An 18,125-nucleotide genomic window follows, 5' to 3' on the forward strand; every position below is an offset into this window, starting at 1 on the left:
CAGGGCTCTCTTGATAGCGCAATGGGCTAAGTCACTGACGTTTTGTCACGTCCGAGCTGAGTTCGAGCCCTCGGCTCGACCACGTTTTAATTTCCAATATATGCCTCCATAATTGAAGCTCCTCGTCAGTCTCGACTGCGATGGCATGGAATTAAAGTGAATAGTGGTTGAAACGATGTTAATAGGTTTACTGGGAATAATTCAGTGTGTGTATATATATATATATATATATATATATATATATATATATATATATAAATATATATATATATATATATATATACACACACACAATATTACACCAGTAAGATGACTGAATACTGCCATTTATATTGGGTGGGTATGTTAGTGATACATTTATTGTGCATGGTATGATCAAATACAATTAATAGTTGAGGTGGTGGTAGTAATGGCAACCAGGGGGCCCCAAATCAGCCAGGCTTAGGACAATTCAATTATCTAATTTGCTTCTGCTGGGGCACAAGTAATGTGATCGTTATTAAATATTACAAGATCTTTTCATTCTCTACTTTGTATTTTTACAAACTTGTATTCGTACGGGTAATTATTTTTACCTATGCATAAATTTACTTTTGAGTTCAAATTCATTAGTCGTTATTTGATTAGACCATTGGTCTATAATTTTTTTTCTGAATCTAGAATAACTAATTGATTCAAGCAACCGTTTACTGTTAAGTATAGCTTCGTATCATTATCGAATCTGGAGACTAAATTTAAATTCACTGTCATATCAATGAAAATAAGTGGCCTGAAACGGTACCCTGAGAAACTTATTTACTCTACACTTTTGGAACAAGAATTTTTTCAGAACAGCTGAGAGGGAGTTGTCTACTCTAAAATCATAAACCGATTCAATATATAAATGAAAGCAGACATGAATTAACAAATGTGGTTCTTATTCTGTTTATTGCAATCACATAAATCCAAACGTATGTAGAGCTCATTTCGGTATAGTCACCCTTAAAGAAAATAGCCTTCTCGTGGACACAATGCATTATACTCTTGAAGATAAGTAATTCAAGAGTATATTAAGTAGGTGTAATGATATTTCAATGACACAATATAATCTATATTGGCAACGATGATCACTTTAAATGTTTTAATAAATTTTACTGTTTAAAAAGAATTTAGCTAGTTAAAATAAATTTCGCTAAGTCTAGCACTTTTTAGATCGTCGGTTTAAAGGTTTTTCGTCAACCAATCATTTTCAAAGTTTGTGTAGAAGAAGACATGGCGGAAACTAAGCAGGAAACCAAAAACACCATCACATTAAAGGGATCAGCCCAGCTCGTTTCAGAATTCTTTTGTAAGTTGATGCTGTGATTGTCAGTGCACATATACTTGGGCATATTTCTAATAAGTTGAATTAGAGTGGCAGCTTTATAGGATAGAAAGTATGTCAGTTGAAGTTACCTGGAAATGATCTGTAACCATACGTGTTTGCAAATTTATATTTTGTGTAGAATATAATTCCAAATATAAGATACTGCCGTTGAATGGAAATGTAACAGATGTCATGTATGTATGTCATATGAATATTGATGTTCAAGATATGTTATACAGTGAAGCACCAGTTACAAAACATGCTTTTGTCACTGTGTTCTGGGTGTGGAGGAACTGTATTACATAATGAACTAGGTACTAGAAAATGCAAACTCAGGAGTTCACTACAGACACTGGAAGTATTTGTTAGTGACCATTTGATCTGGTAGGATGTCTAGTCCACAGCCTCCCCCCACCCTCCTGAACAAAAAAAAATATCTATCTCAAAAGTTTCTTCCAGATATTTTTTATAATTTTATATTTCTTTAACCCATGATTGTTTCTACAAATAGGTCTTGTTGATTTTTTTATTATTTATTTGGCAATTAGAGGCTTTTAAAGCAGCCAAGAGAGAAAAGGAAATACTTTTGCAAAATTGGGGAATAAACTTTAAATTCAGCAGGTGTCCCGTATGTCATAAATCTTGTTTTAAGGTTCTGCAGCTCTCTTCATCTCATTTCCCTTTCAAGAAGAGAGTAGCAAGATCTTGACTTTGAGACTAGATTTGAGATTGAGTATCTAGAAAAGGATGACCAACTACTCCCTCACGACTAGCAAGTGGTGCTCCCTGGGACCTATTGTCACTTGCGAGTTGTTATGATAGTGACTGAGACTGCCTTTAATCTCTTCAATACGAGTTTACTCGTGCGCACATTAGGTGTCCCAATGCACGATGATGCATCGCAATATGCGGTATAAAATATAAATTTGCATTTAAAATCATTCTCTCTCACCTTGAATGTAACTGTTTATAACCACAGAAAATAGGGTCAGGTTGGTTTACAGAATACAGGGGCCACTCAGCTGTAACTACAAATAAATATAATTAGGATGTCAACACTGGTATCCTGTTATACCCACTTGTGCCTCATGATGCCCACGTAGGCATCATAATATTCTAGGGGTTACGGTCACTAGCAATAACATCATTCTTCTAATTAACATTCATAAATAATCTAGTGATGGTGGAAGCAAGAGATCATGATTCTGAGAACCCTTGCTCTCAACATATATAGTAGGCAGTGTAGACCCAGTGGATTGTCATGGAAGGACTAAGGAGTATAACAAGAACTGAGCAGCCTTATCCTGGATCCACTCTGTACACTCCACATTAGGAAAGGGCCAGAAAAGGTGTCTGAAGCATTTCTTCCCTAAACTTAATCTGGCTGTAGAGCTGCCACCCCCACTCCCCAGCAAAGTTACCTTTTCATAATGCAGCATGAATAATAATAATACTAATTAATATTGGGGATAGAACATTAGCCTCTTCAACACCAAAGTCCCTTTGCACTCCAAGCCCACTTAGCAAAACAGGAAACCCTTGATACACCAAACTAATTGGGGGTAGATGACTGATGGTTTATCAAAAGATTTGGTTTATAAGATGGTCAGAATAGCACCTTATAAACCAACTGAGGGTCTGAAACACAAAGGCAAAAGCTGACAAGACTGTGAGAATCAACATCGTGTGAGATTGAAACCTTTATTGGTACGATGTTTCGCTTGTTACAGCTTTTTGCCATATGTCTGTACTTGAAAAAGCTGTAACAAGCAAAATGTCGTACCAATTAAGGTTTTGATCTCGCACGGTGTTGATTCTCACACAACTGAGGGTCTGTTTTTACATTAACCACTTCAGTACGGGACTTAAATCTCGCGGGCAGCAGCCAATGCCAGCCGTATGACGTAACGTAATAATATTCGCATCATAAAATATAGTCGCCGCTTATATCGATCGTTCTCTCTTTCACCCGCGAATTTTGAAAACCACAGAGAATGGGATTCAGGGCGCATTTGGGAGAATGTAAAAACGCAGGGGCGACTACAATAAATATAATCAAGACGCCGATATGGCAGCGTCGCGAATCCACTTGCTCCTCATGACGCCTACGTGTGCGGCACCGTATGGAAGGGGTTAAGTGTTTGGTAACTTGTATGTCTAAAATGGGCGGCTTTTCACTTGTATGCACTTTTTTTTTTTTATATACAGTACGTCTATGGTACATTGCTTAATGTGATATAAGCAACAAAGTATATCAAATAAATATTTTTGACTGTTGCACTCACCAAACAAGGAAGGGATGCTATTTTGCAACACACTGAATTGTGTTCAGTCCTGCGCACACACACACAGTATTGCAGGCATGTTTGGTCAGCTTTCAAACATGTCTGATAAACTGAACATGTGGTTGTTTTACGTATATTTACCAAAGGCTTTTCCCTCCCATTCACCACCCCTCCCTCCCTCTTCTTGGTTCCTCCTGGATGATGGTTCAACCCTATATCTCGCCCACTGCCCTGTGGTCAGAAGCAGTGAAAGAAGACATAGCAATGTCGCTTCATTTAATCAGTGACCTCCCCCCCCCTTCCATCCCCTTATGCAGAAAAAGAGAAGACGGAGAAGTCCCTTCAGGCTGCGTCAAAGTATCATTCACACATATTCCCTCATCCGCCACCCACCCCCTTCCATGCATGACAGCATCATCAATACACAACCATTCTCCATTCCTCCCTGTCTTCTGTCCTGTCCTGTCCTTCCTCAGCACATTCCTGTTTCCCGATTCCCCTTTTACCCCATCTATCCATCTCCTCCTTGGTCGCTCCCTCATGTTCACTCCCTTGCCTCTGCCTTCCACACCTCTTTTACTAATCTGACTATAAGTTACATAAGATCTGGAATAAAGAAATGATATCCATGCCCATATCACTACTTCAAATGCCAGTGCTTAACCCCTTCAATACGGGCCACATCGCACGTCCTGGCAGCAGTAGCTGCCAGACGTGCAATGTTGCGTCATAATACTCGCATTATAAAAAATAAAGTCACTGCTCTATCGCTCGTTCTCTTTCACCCGTGAATTTTGATAACCATAGAAAATATGATGAAGCCAGTTTACAGAGTATGGGGGTCACGCAGGTACGACTACAATAAATATGATCAAGACGCCGATGTCGTCATCCTCATGGTGCCTACGTAGGCGTCACCGTATGGAAGGGGTTAACTCACACTTGTTGCTGCTTAGAAGGCATGTTCATAGCTCAGTTACACCACATGGTACTGCTTACTGAAACCCAACCAAGATCATCCTGTATAATCCTCAAACTGTACAGGATATCAATTTGAAAATGAAGTCCTGTGTCTTGGAATGCATCAGTTTCAAAGAAGCTCAGAGACCAGTTCAATCCAGGATAGTCAGACCAAGAGTCACAAAAATGGAAGCACTAACCAATCTGTCATACAACACCCCCTTCCTCCAGTAATATCATTCAGTTCCAAGCCTACATGTACAAATGGGTACAATGTCTCATAGATAATAGGATGAAAGCTTCACCCCAGAAATCAATAGTAGCATTGCTCATTCTTGACAACTGTAGTAAAGTTAAATATCCAGATCCTTTCTTTAGAAAGGAACCCAAAAACTGGGTCTGACATTTGCTACTCCTCTGACCTAATCCGAATCATGACATTCAGCCCACATGTTAAGGAACTATATACATACATATACCAATGACTATTTCCCCCCTTAAAGCAATTTTCCCTTTAATTTTTTGCTGCGATTGTGTGCAGAAATTGCTTGTGTGCAGACTTTGCTTTCTCTGATAAGTATGTACGCATCCATGCGAGTCACCATCTAATGTTTTAAGCAAATATGCACAACTTGTAAGTTTGTATTACATATTACCTCCAGTTATTGGTTTGACAGTTGGCAAGTTACCATATTTTTAGGGAACTTATATATTTATGTTTGGGTGGAACTTCTTTATTGAATGGATTTTAATATTTGACAACCTTGTGTGCGCTAGTAGTAAAATGTGTGTGCGCACATGTGGACAGCTTAGAGGAAATGTTGCTTACAAGGGAGGTTGCCAAAAAACAATAAGAAAACAGACCTTCTGAAAACCATCTCTAGCACTGACTTCAGACAACAAAGAGACTAATATAACTATAAACAAGTCATAAAAGCCACCTTAGAATATGCCTTCAGGATGTTTCCTATCAATCGGGAAGTTAAACAACTTGGAAACACTGTAGCTTGCAGCACTAAAAATAATTACAGGATGCACCAAAGCCACCCCTATAGGACACCTACATTTAGAAACCACATTACATCTCACAAGCACCACCAACAGAACACAAGCACCAGCAGCATACTACCCAAAGAACTACCTGTCACTTAAGCCACAGAAATGCATTCACAGCCAGATAACTAAACAAGACCACCTAACTCTACTCCAACAACTTCCAGATAAGTCTCTTGGAGAAAATCCTCACACACTAGACAAGAACCACACTAGCACACCTGCATTCAAGTCACCATCTGAGACAGCACAGTAATCCCTCTAGTATCCGGACTGCCTGTGTATGGACTCGTCAGTATACAGACATCACGACAGAGCCCCTTTGTTCACTTCACAGATTTGACCAGGATACCCTTCTACTTCTCCACAGCCATTCTCTACCCATCTTCTCCTTACTGCCTCCACCTCCATTAACGTGTCTCTATTTGTACCTTTTACCTGTTCTCTGCCAGACTCCCCTTCCTTTCTTAACTCTTTTCCTAAGCATCTTTTTATTTCAAATTTTTCTCTTATACTCCTCCGTTTTACATGTGCTCTCCTCTTTATGTACTATATCTTGTGTTTTACTTATCTCCTTTTTTCCTTGTACTGTACCTCTCACATGTTTCCTGAGTATCATTTTACAACCAATCCCTAAATGCTCACTTCTCTTTTACTACCATCTTTATTCATCATCTCACCATTTGTTACCTTTCCTTTCACTCTTACCTCCCATCCTCCTTGTTGCACATACAGTGAATCCTCCTTGTACAGTAATTCTATATCCGGTAAATTCACAGTTACGGTATTTGGTAATTACTACCCTCACAGATACGGTATCTGCTAGATATTTTGAAGAGGAAAAGCAGGGAGAAGGTACGTCTGCCATATCCTATTATTACATGTTATAAAGGGTTTGGTATATGGTAATTTCAAGTTGGAGTAAGGTTTTAAGGATCACATATGTACCGTATAATGAGGACTTACTGTACCATCTTTGCACACCTTGTCTTTTCCTCTTTGAAACACCCACATTCCTCCAATACCACCTCAATCCGTCACCTCACACACTTCTCTCGGCTTCTTCCATTCCTCTTAAACATTTTCTTTTTCAGAATTTCACTCTAAGCCCCATTCTACCTTCTGCCCTTATCCTTTCTCCACTTCCAGCCTACCCTCCACCAATAAATTATTTTATATTCCCCCACTCTCTACCCTAAGAACATGAACAGATCTCTATCTATCCTTCCTTTGGATGTCTTATCAACCAACCATCCATCTACCATCCTTTCCCATGTATACTTATGCTTGACTTTTTTTTCTCTCGGTATGGTAGCTATTAATTCTCTTTCTAAAGCCATCTCCATCATTAACTCTCTAAGTACTTGTTTATATCTATAAAAAAAAATCCCTTTCCTCTACACTCTTCTTACAAAGACTCACATCTCTCATCCCAGTTTCACCTTCATCCTCATTAACCTTGAAGATACTTCCTTCCAATCCACCATACTTTCCTATCTCTTCACTTACTAGCGGAGCCGCCCCTTCTCTCCCTCATCTCCTCATTCCTGACACCCTCTTCCTTACACTCCCAAACTCAAAATCTCTCCTCCCTTTCAACTTTGTTTCACAAACATATTGCTTATCTCTTCTCTCTGCACATTTAATAACCTCTCAAATCCCTTGTATGGCTTGACATGTAGGGTAGCTTTACAGAGAGCAGGATACTTAGTCCTATCACTTTGTCCCAATTTTGCCACCTTTTACAACATGCATGGGAAACTGGAAGATTTCTTTCTTCCCCCTACCATTGGGGACATAGACAAGAAGGAAAATATGTACTCATTGAAGTGGTACAGAACAATTAAGGGAACAGCATAATGGAGGATAGTTGCAGCACAAACAGCATAATTCCTGAAAGTTTTTTTTTTTTTTTTTTTTTTTTTTTCTCTCTCTCTCTCCTTCTAATGTAGACAAAATTATGTGTGGTTCTAGTCTGTCGGAACATCCCAAAACAGTCCTTAACCTAACATGAAACTATGCAATTAATACTATACAGTAACATGCAACCAATACCCCAGTATAGGGTTACATACATACACACACATTACTATATTGATTGACTTATTTTTTATTGGTTAATTAATTTTTTATGTACTTATGTATTTATTTGTGTACCAGAATAATTATTATTATTTTTTTTTTTTTCCTGCAGATTATGGTATTAACAGTATTCTCTACCAACGAGGAATTTTCCCTCCAGATTATTTCACATACAAGCAAGAGTATGGTTTAACACTTTTTGTCACCACTGACAAGGAAGTGAAGACATACCTCAACAATGTGTTGAGTCAGATAAAAAGTAAGATTTCCAGTTAATTTTTGAATGGGTTATAATTTTTTCTTTATATACTATACAGTCAAGAAAGTATAGAGACCTATGGCATAAAAAAGGATTAAAAGGGTGTGGGTGTGTATTCACTGTTCTACAATGGCTACTCCTGTATTAGAGTAAATTTTGAGCTTATTTTCTTTAATTGTTCCATTCTGTCACCCCATACTTCCCTACTACTCCATCAATTCCCATTTAGAAAGCTGTTGAGGACAGTCAAGAATTTTTATGAGAGTAGTAGAGACTTTGTTAGAATTGGAAATGGAGAGAGTGAGTGGTTTAAGATAAAGGTAGGAGTGCATCAGGGATGTCATACCACCATGGCTGTCCAATGTGTACGTGGATGGGGTGGTGCTTTTTGTAAAAGAAAAATAGTAGATGATTCGGTCCATTTGCTCCATCCTATTTATTCACTTTCTATGGTGAGCACCCACGCACAACCACCACCATTGGTGAATTTAAGAAGTTGTCATAGAAAGGAAGGAATAGGATGAAAGTGGGTAGGATAAGGAAGGGAAAGTGGTGCTACAAAAGTATTGTCATTCCTTTATGAGTAGAGATTTTAAACTCCAACATAGACAAATGATGTGTGGATCTGGTCCATAGGTGCACCCTAAACAAGTCCTTGAAGTTTTAACTGTATATTGTCATGCAGTGAGTACCTAAATGGGAGTATGTGGCTACATAAGACTGTCCAGATTTAGTAAGGAATAAATCCACAAATGTTGTGATATTAGAAAATTAAGATTTGGCATTATAAAATATTAATATTTGATCATTTCTCTGCAGATTGGCTTGAAGCAGGTGAGATTCAACGACTAGTGTTGGTTGTCACAAGTGTAGACAGTAAGGAAGTGCTGGAGAAATGGGACTTCACTATTCAGAATGAGCCTGGTGTCCAAACAGAGAATGGGAAAGAGTGAGTAATTAAGTTAATCCCCCCAGTTCCTCTTTTGCTCTATATTGTCTTTTTCAGTCTCCCTCATATTATTTCTCTCCCTTAACCTCTTCAATACAAGTCAAATTCTCACACACGGCATCGGATGTCTAATGTACGAAGCATCACACTACTCATGTTATAAAATATAAAGTCACAGCTGTAGTACTAGTTCTTTTTCAGTCAGAGTAATAATAAACAGAAAACGTGATCTAACTAGTACACAGAATTTGGGGGTCACTTAATTACAGCTACAAAATAAACATAATCAAGATGCTGACACTAGCATCCTCATATACCCATTCGTGCCTCATGACACCTGCATAGGCATCATTGTATGCAAGATGTTGATACTCCCAATTTGCTACCATCCTCTCCCTTTGTACATCTCGTCACCGAACTTGTACACATATTTATCTTCAACTTCTTTCACACACCTACCCAAACTCAGCCACTAACATCCTTAATCCCTCCTCTGATCCTACTACAAGTGCAGTGTCATCAGCAAACAACAACTGGCTTATCTCCTATTTTTCTCCATTTTCTTAACCATCTCCAATCCCTGGCCCATGACCTTATATTCCCCCACTCTCTCCCCTTAGAACATGTACATCTTTAACTCTTCCTACTATACTCCTGGTTACCACTATATAGTCCATTAATGCTCTATCTACCACCCTTCCATCCACCACCCTCTCCCATGTGTACTTATGGTTGACTTTCTTCCTAAACACAATTTACTCTCATCAACTCTTTCTAGACACATCAACACCATCAACTTGTCACTACAATTTTTTCCAGGCACTCCACACTTCCCAACCTCTCTGTCTATTGGTTTGTCTCCTACCCTAGCATTGAGATCTCCCAGTACCACTACATTGACATTTCTCCCTAAACTCTATGCACTCATTTAGATCTATTCTAAAGGCCTCCCTAAGTAGATTATATAAAAAATAATTTTATAAAATGTAATAAATCTCATCGTCTTATCTTCGTGGTCATTCCACTAAACCCCCAAAACGTCCTTGTGCAACGCTGGCTTTCAAATTTATACATAGAGCGATAAACATCCAAAGTATTACTTGAATAAATTAGATAAACACCTCCATTTTACACCTTCTGTTGACACACAGTCATGGGAGCTGTAATATTCCTGTCAAGTTCCATATGCGTCGTTTCCATCACTCCATCAGTCTGGTGGTTTCTCCCACTGCTGTGTTGCCAAACAGTAGGATAATTATGATTTCAACTGTAGACTAACGCAATAATACTATCTCTTCTCTCCTTTCCCCTTCTTTGTCCCCTCTATACTTTTTAACATTGAATTATTGAAATAAGGATATTTAAAGTTGAAAAAAAGTTTCACCTTTCAAACATGTTCATCTGTATCTTGTATTGTACTCATATCGATAAGATCGGTTCCAGAACCAGAGTAATGTCCATCGCAATAATCGCATAGCAGTACCAGTATATAGTTAAATCAAGAGGTACATTATAGAATCTTTATTTTACTGAATCTTCAATATCCTTTCAAAAAATCTCTACTTCAGTAATAAAGTATTAATGAAGATGTCAAACATAGGAAAGCCACACTATAACATATATCTTCATTCTTTGATATAAACCAGTTATAATGATATAAATCTACTTAAGATAGGAGCGTATGTGTGTTGTATAGGCTTTATAAAATATGTAGGCCATAATCAGTTAATTACATGAAGAGGAGTTGGAGTCGGTGGTGCCAAAAATAGAGGAGTCGGAGTCAGTGGTGCCAAAAATAGAGGAGTCGGAGGTTTTGTGTTCCAACTCCACAGCCCTGGTCCTATCCCCGTCCCAGTTTTGTCACCTTTTAAGACTCAAGTGGGAACACTTGGTGGCAGTGTTTTCTCCCCTGCCACAGAGTTCAGCAAAAAAGGAAATGTATATTCTGCGAAGTGGTACAGGACAGTATTAAAAGTGGGGGGGGAGGGGGGATAGCATAACAGAGGGATATTTGGAGTATAGTAAAGTAGCATCATTTCACTATGAATAGAGATTTCCTCTATCACAGACAGAATTGTGTTGGGGTGCACGATATAGACCCTAAAGTATCAGCTGCATGCTGCTAAGCAGATTTTAACCTCACAGTAACATGCAGCCACCCCAGATGGGGAAATTAGAATGGGAAATATGGGCTTCTTTGTGTTGAGGGAAATAGAGAGAGAGGATTTTGAATTTGTTTAAAAGTGTGTGTAGAATTTTAGGAAACCTATAACTTCCCTGTTGAGCAGTACATGAAAATAATTGGTACACAGTTCTTTGCAAGACCTCTTAATCTTACTCATCCATCCCATTACGTTAGCATGACCAGCTGAATGGAGAGAGAAAAAAAAAGAGCAGTATGTTACTCAAAACCTGTACAACAACCTACCACCTATACATTGAAATGCATCCATATAAAAATGTATATTTATATTACAAAATATGCAATCCAAGACCCATCCCCCAAACACCATACTCCACCTGGACATGAGCCCAACAAAGAAATCTGCCATGACAAGCGAGAACCACACTTATGACTGTGTTCAGGTCATGTAGCTTTAAAATGGTACTAACACAAAATAGGCTTAGTCATAGAATCCTATTATTCCAGATAGTCACCACACAGAAGACTAAACACCTTATCTCTTACTGCCCTATTCTAGCCCTACCCTGAGAATAAACAAACATCTATTCTGTGAGTGATATGCAGGCCAGTCTGGTAGTTGTTGCCAGTTACCTAGGAGCTGTGGGTCTCTTGCAAGAAAGGCCTGGGTCAGTGGATGATTTCACTGAACTCTATATGGTGCTGAAGCGGGAGGGGTACTAAACGAGTTTTAATTTTTGTATGACCTGGGTGTGTTTTATCTTGGCCATTTTTTACTTCATCATATTATTCTTTATTTTAAAGGTGAGAGGGTCTTTAATGTTTATGTAAATCCTTGTTTAACTCTTATTTATATTTTCAGGAAAGTCGGCAATAAAGATCTAAAAACAATACAGAAGGAGATGAGAGATGTTATTCGTCAAATTACTGCTTGCGTCACATTTTTGCCGCTTCTAGATTGCTTATGTAAGTACTATAGTAACAACTGATGTATTTGTCATACATACATACATACATATACCAAAGGCTTTTTCCCCCTTACACGGGGGGGTAGCCAAAAAGAAAAAGGCATAGAAATCACTCCCACCCATTTCATTTCCCATATATTCCACTCCCCTCCACCTTCCTCCCTCCCTCCTATCTTGGCACCTCCTGGATGATGGGTCATCCCAGTATCCTGTCCATCACTTTAGTATTATATCTAGATTTCTGGTTGGTCAGTTATTGATAGGTAGTTGTGTCTGGCATCTTTTCTATGGGTGTGGTGCTGCCTGCTCAGAATTGGAGATGTTAAGAATGAGGTCAGTAGAATATTGCAAAAAGATCTTGATACAATTTTTACAAGGAGCCAAGAATGGGAAATGAATTTCAATACCAAAAACGCAAAGTGCTGGAAATGGGCAATAGTGGCAAAAGGCCATCCTTAACCACTTCCAAACGGTGACGCCTACGTAGGCAGCATGAGGAGGAAGTGGGTACTCGATGATGCCGACGTCGGTATCTTAATTATATTTATTGTAGTCGTACCTACGTAAACTCAATTCTCTCTAAACTGGCTTTATCATATTTTCTATGGTTATCAAAATACATGGGTGAAAGAGAACGAACGATTGAGCACTGACTTTATTTTTTATAATGCGATTATTATGACACAACATCACATGTCAGGCAGCTAATGCTGCCAGACGTGCAATGTGCCCCAGAGTGAAGAGGTTAAACTATTCCTTGGGAAGTGAACACATTACGAAAGCAAAAGAGGAGAAAGACTTAGGACTGTTGATAAAAGACAACCTGTCACCTGACAGACATATCAGCAGGATTGTGGGGGAGACACAATGACTACTGTAGATCAAAGTGGCATTCCATTATATGGATGAAGAGATGAAGAAAAAACTTGTTGGAACTCTGATCTGTCCAAGACTGGAATATGTGTCAGTAGTATGGTCCCCACACGGTGTGAAGGATACAAGTAACATTGAGAGAATGCAAAGGACCGCAATTAAACTTGTCCCCAGCCTGACAGATACACCATGTGTGAAAAGACTAAAGGTACTGGGTCTGCCAATTTTGAAAGATCAAAGAGAAAAAGGTGACATGATTACAGTGTTCAGGTCACTAAATGGGATAGATTGTATTAATAGAAGAGGGCTCTTGATTAAAGATGGGAGGGCTTTAAGAGGTCATGGAAGTAAATTAAGGAAGACTACATGTCAAAAGGATGTGAAGAAATAATTTTCCGTTTAGATGTATAGATGTGTGGAATAGCTTAGAAAGTGATATAGCCCAAGCACAAACAGTACACGAGTTCAAATCTAAATATGATTATTGGGGATCAAAGATATAGATAAGTTGGAACTGTATATTAATTTGAGTCTAGGTATGTTAGAAAATTAGAGAACAGGAGACAAGACCCAATGAGCATTGCTCTTTTCCTGTATACTACAATTAGGTAAATACACACATAGTAGGAGATAGGACCCAACGAATGTTGCTCCTTTTGCTGTATATTACAGTTAGGTAAATGCACACCACAAACAGTTGTGCACTACTGGTATGACTGATGAAACCCTATTGCACAGTTATCAGGTTTATGACTAGTTTTAGGGTTTTAGTTGGAGTTTTAGACTCGTGCCTTGATTTCTGAGGATGAACTTAGTTACAACACTGTCAGTGCTTATTCCTTTACATTCCCCTTTGCTTTGCTTTGCGTTTTGCATGATAATGATGATAAAAAGAACTAGTTGGTGAGCGTGGACAAAATATGGGTGAGTGGAGAATGGTTGTATATGGAAGATGCTGTGATGCATGAAGGGAGTAGGTGGAGGATGGGGGGTTAGGGAGTGGCTATGTGTGAAAAATATTTTAACACAGCCCAAAAGAAGTTCTCCCAGTCTTCTCTTTTTCTGCATGAAGGGATGGAGAGTGGGGGGGTGCCGATTAAATGTAGTGGCCTTACTGTGGATGTGCTGTGTCTTGCTGCATTGCCTCTGACCTAGGGCAGTGGGCAAGATGCAGGGATGATCCATCATCCAGGAGGAGCCAAGAAACAGCTAGCACCTGCTCTTGTATTAGCCAGTAATACTAGTATTTCTACAGTGAGATGTTTGAGGCTACTGGCTATTGCCAGCTTCCTGAAGACTATGGATATCAAATAAAAGGAACCCAAGGGAGCAGTTAAAGTGAGATACTGAAAGTGAACTCTAAAGTAAGGTTGGGGTCTTGCACTAAAAGAAGATTGCATGTGTTACCTAATTTTGTTAGGACTTGGGAATAGGTTGTTGATATGGCTAAGAGATGTGTGTGTTTTGCAGGTTCTTTTGATTTACTCGTCTACACCCACCAGAACTGTGAAGTCCCAGAGAAGTGGGCAGAATCGGCTCCATGTTTTATTGCCAACTCGGAAGAAGTCCGACTTAAATCATTCTCAACTGCTGTACACAGGGTTGACGCCTGTGTTAGCTATAAAGCTTAAGGGTAGCTAGAATAACTTTAACCATTGAATGTGTGAGGTATTTGCCTCAGCCAAATAGAGTCTGGCAGTAGCCAGAACAAAAGTACGAATCCATCTGTACTCTCGGATTTATCTGGATAGACATATCCCATCGACTTTGTCAGGATTTTTCTCGGTGAAACAGTTTTATATGCACACTCGAGGAGTGAAGATTGTAACTTCCAAATATTACTTTAGTTGTCAGTGCTTAAGAATTATTTTACTTCCTTGTTTTATACTAGTTTGAATATCTCATGAGCAGCTTAGCAAATAGTTGCAATGGGAATCTGTAATCTAGATAACCCACTACGGTATGTGTAAGGTAGGGTTATTGGTAGAGGTCCTCCAAAATATTTGTTTCTATAGTGAAAGAAAATGTTGTTTAGAGTGTGATACATAATGTTCTTGGCATAGCCTTGAATTGTCTCATGTTTTATTTACATGTACTATGAAAATTCCTTTCAGTCTAGTATATAGAATCCTTTCTTGATGACTAAAGTTCAAATTTATTTTAGATTCAATTTACAGCATTTAGTATTATGAAAATATAAGGGGTTAGTTTAATTGGTCCATTGGTGTCATGGAACATGAAACAAAGTATTGTCATAGCACATTGGTAAAATTATATTAATGACCCACTTTTGGAGAAGAATAGGCGAAAGTAAAGATATCTGTATATTTGGATCATCATCACCTGCTGAAGAGGATCACAAATAGTGATCGAAATATACAGTTCTCTTTACTTTTGCCTATTCTTCTCCAAAAGTGGGTCATTAGTATAAATGGAACATGAAATACAACATTTGTATACTTAGAGCTGTCAAACTGTATACATCTATTTTATTAAAATTTAGAAATACACAAGATGGAGGGATATTGATTTGAATTATTCTTGTTCATTGTTCTCTGATTTTTTTTTCTTGCTTTTCTCTCATTTCCTATTCTATTTATTTTCTATTTCTGCTATTTTTGTTCTTGGTACAAAATCATGTTAAGCTCAGAATGGATATTTAAGACCAATCTTAATAGATTTTTCCCTCTAATGTTGAGCTGCGCTGAATGGCCTATCGGCTTCGGCGCTCTGCCTTCAAGCCAAAAATTTCATAAATCACCAATCTAATGTTGATCACCTCTTCAAATTTTTGGTCTACCAAATGTGTGTACATTTTTATTCTGCTGAAGACCAACTGATACTACTGTTGTTCACATTTCAACTGCAAAGAGTTGCATGACACTGGCTAGAATATATTCTTTAAAGGGACCAGATTATTAAAATGGATGAACAATCTGGTTGCTACAATGATACTTCTATTTTACTCTGGGTATTACATTATTTGATTCAGATGAGGGACAAACTCCTGATGTGGTCTTGATGTAATCAACGAGATTCCATTTTATCGGGTCTAATCCCACATATGAATAAAATCATCCAGTAATAGCTAGAGAAGATTGTATGGAGTAATTGTATGTACAGTGCCTTATTTAGCAGAGACTTGGCATATAAGGAAGAGACTAAGATTAAGTGTTTGAGAAATGTGACTGGAGTGCAGGTAAGGCTGAGAATCCAAGGTGGGAAGAAAGCTGTTGAATAGGATATAACAAAGTTCTGAAAGAGTTTGGGCTTATGGAAAGAATGAATGCAGAAACGCAAGTAAATAGAATGTGGAAAATAGAAGTGGATATAGTGAGTTTGAGGAAGATCAATATAACTCGATAGATGAAGGGTTTTAGAGGCATGTGATACAATTTGAACAGGGAAGGGAGAGTGGTAAAGATACTAGTGGATGAAAAGGATTATGAACAGGTGAAGGGATAGTGTGGCTTAGAGATGTTCTCATTTTTGTAACTCCTTTTTGAGTGGGTGAAAATTGGGGTGGGGTTGGGAGGGCTCAATACATGATCAAGTGGCTGGCGGAAACCAGCTCTGACTGTCAGTCCCTGCTGTAGAAGAGTCATGTCTTGCTGCATTGTTTTTAACTCTAGTGTAGCAGGGACAGGGTAACCTTTTGTCTGAGGTGGGAGGGTAGTTTGATGAGTTTTGTTTATACTGTGGGTGTATATGTACGTGTGTGGTGTGCTTCTCCATGGTCTTGAATGGAATGCTGGACTAGTGATCAGTAGTTATTGCTCTTGTAGATGAAAGCTTAGATCTTGTATATGATCCAATTTATGGATAATCCTGTGACCTTAGAGACGTACACACACACATGTACTTCTTGCCCAATGGAGTAGGGGTGCTGGCTTACAGTGCTGTAATGCTTTTCGCCTTTGTGTGGTGACAGATTTCGAGACCACTTAGGTGAACTCTGTACCACCACGTCATCAAGTATGTGCATGTGTAGATATACTGAAACCCTTCACCCCCAGGTAAAAGGGATGGGAGAGTCTAAACCTCCCCCAACCTATCACACTGGTTGGTTCAGAAGCAGTGCTGCAAGGCACTACTCTACAGCAAGGCCCAGAAGAGCTGGGTTGGTTTACCTCCACCACTTTATATAATGATTCCCCTTAGCATCCATTTGTAGCCAGAATGAAATCTAAAAGACATGACTTTAGTGAAGGAGTTAACAAGTCAGATTGTGAACACGTGAAATTGGAATTTTATGTAGATTTCTTTGGAGTTTGACCGTACCAGAACTGTAAATAACTGTAAATATTTTTAGTATACACTTTCATTTATTCTATACCATGTTTGAATATGTTCCTATATAGGTCTATTTTGTTGTAACCCTTTCTTTTTCTTTCATTTCTACTCCTCGTGTCCTTCATTTATTTTTTATTTTTATTTGATTTTGTTTTTATTATATTCTCCCCCCCCCTAATTCGAAATCACCGAGTGAAATTTCAAACCAGACAATAGTTGAAATGTTTAGACCATTTTATAAAAAAAATCTGTAGTCTTTTTTATTTTCAATGAAATATATTTCTGAAGATTTTTTTATGCCTCTTTTAATACAATACTACCAGGTTTGAACAGCCAGGGCGACATAACGCATCCTTGACGAAGTCCCACCTTTACCTCGAACCACTCACTCTCTCCATTTCCAATCCTGACACATGGATGGGGTGGTTCGAGAGGTAAATGCAAGGGATTGGAGATGGTTAAAGAAAATGGAGAAAAGAGGGAGGTGAGCCAGCTGTTGTTTGCGGACGACACTGCGCTTGTGGCAGGATCAGAGGAGGGATTGAGGAAGTTGGTGGCAGAGTTTGGGAGAGTATGTGATAGAAGAAAGCTAAAGATAAATGTGGGTAAAAGTAAGGTGATGAGATGAGTGAGCATTAAGGGAGAGCAACTGGAGGAAGTGGATAGTTTTAGATACTTGAGTGCAAATGTGGCAGGGAAAGGTGGAGTGAAAGTGGAGGTAGAATGTAGATTGAGAGAAGCGAGTAAATGCCTTGGTGGATTAAAGAGTGTAATGAGGAATAGACATTTGGGAATGGATGCTAAGAGGAGACTGTATGAAGGAGTGATTGTGCCAACAGCACTGTATGGGGCAGAAACATGGAACATAAGAGAAGGAGAGAAAAGGAGTTTGAATGTGTTTGAGATGAGGTGTCT

At 38.7% G+C, this 18,125-nt stretch overlaps 1 protein-coding gene across 1 annotated transcript; it reads left to right on the forward strand.

The window, feature by feature from the left end:
- Positions 1 to 1,232: 1,232 nt before the first annotated feature.
- Positions 1,233 to 17,505, forward strand: mad2 (mitotic arrest deficient 2). The gene is made up of 5 exons (XM_076212627.1): positions 1,233 to 1,327; positions 7,838 to 7,984; positions 8,804 to 8,933; positions 11,939 to 12,042; positions 14,388 to 17,505. Exons 1-5 carry the CDS (start codon positions 1,252 to 1,254, stop codon positions 14,546 to 14,548), a joined length of 618 nt encoding a protein of 205 aa, XP_076068742.1. The 5' UTR covers positions 1,233 to 1,251; the 3' UTR covers positions 14,549 to 17,505.
- The last annotated feature ends 620 nt before the right edge of the window (positions 17,506 to 18,125 follow it).

The sequence above is a fragment of the Oratosquilla oratoria genome, chromosome 30 (assembly GCF_046742065.1).
Source record: "Oratosquilla oratoria isolate Oo_2021 chromosome 30, ASM4674206v1, whole genome shotgun sequence".
Lineage (NCBI taxonomy): Eukaryota > Metazoa > Arthropoda > Malacostraca > Stomatopoda > Squillidae > Oratosquilla > Oratosquilla oratoria.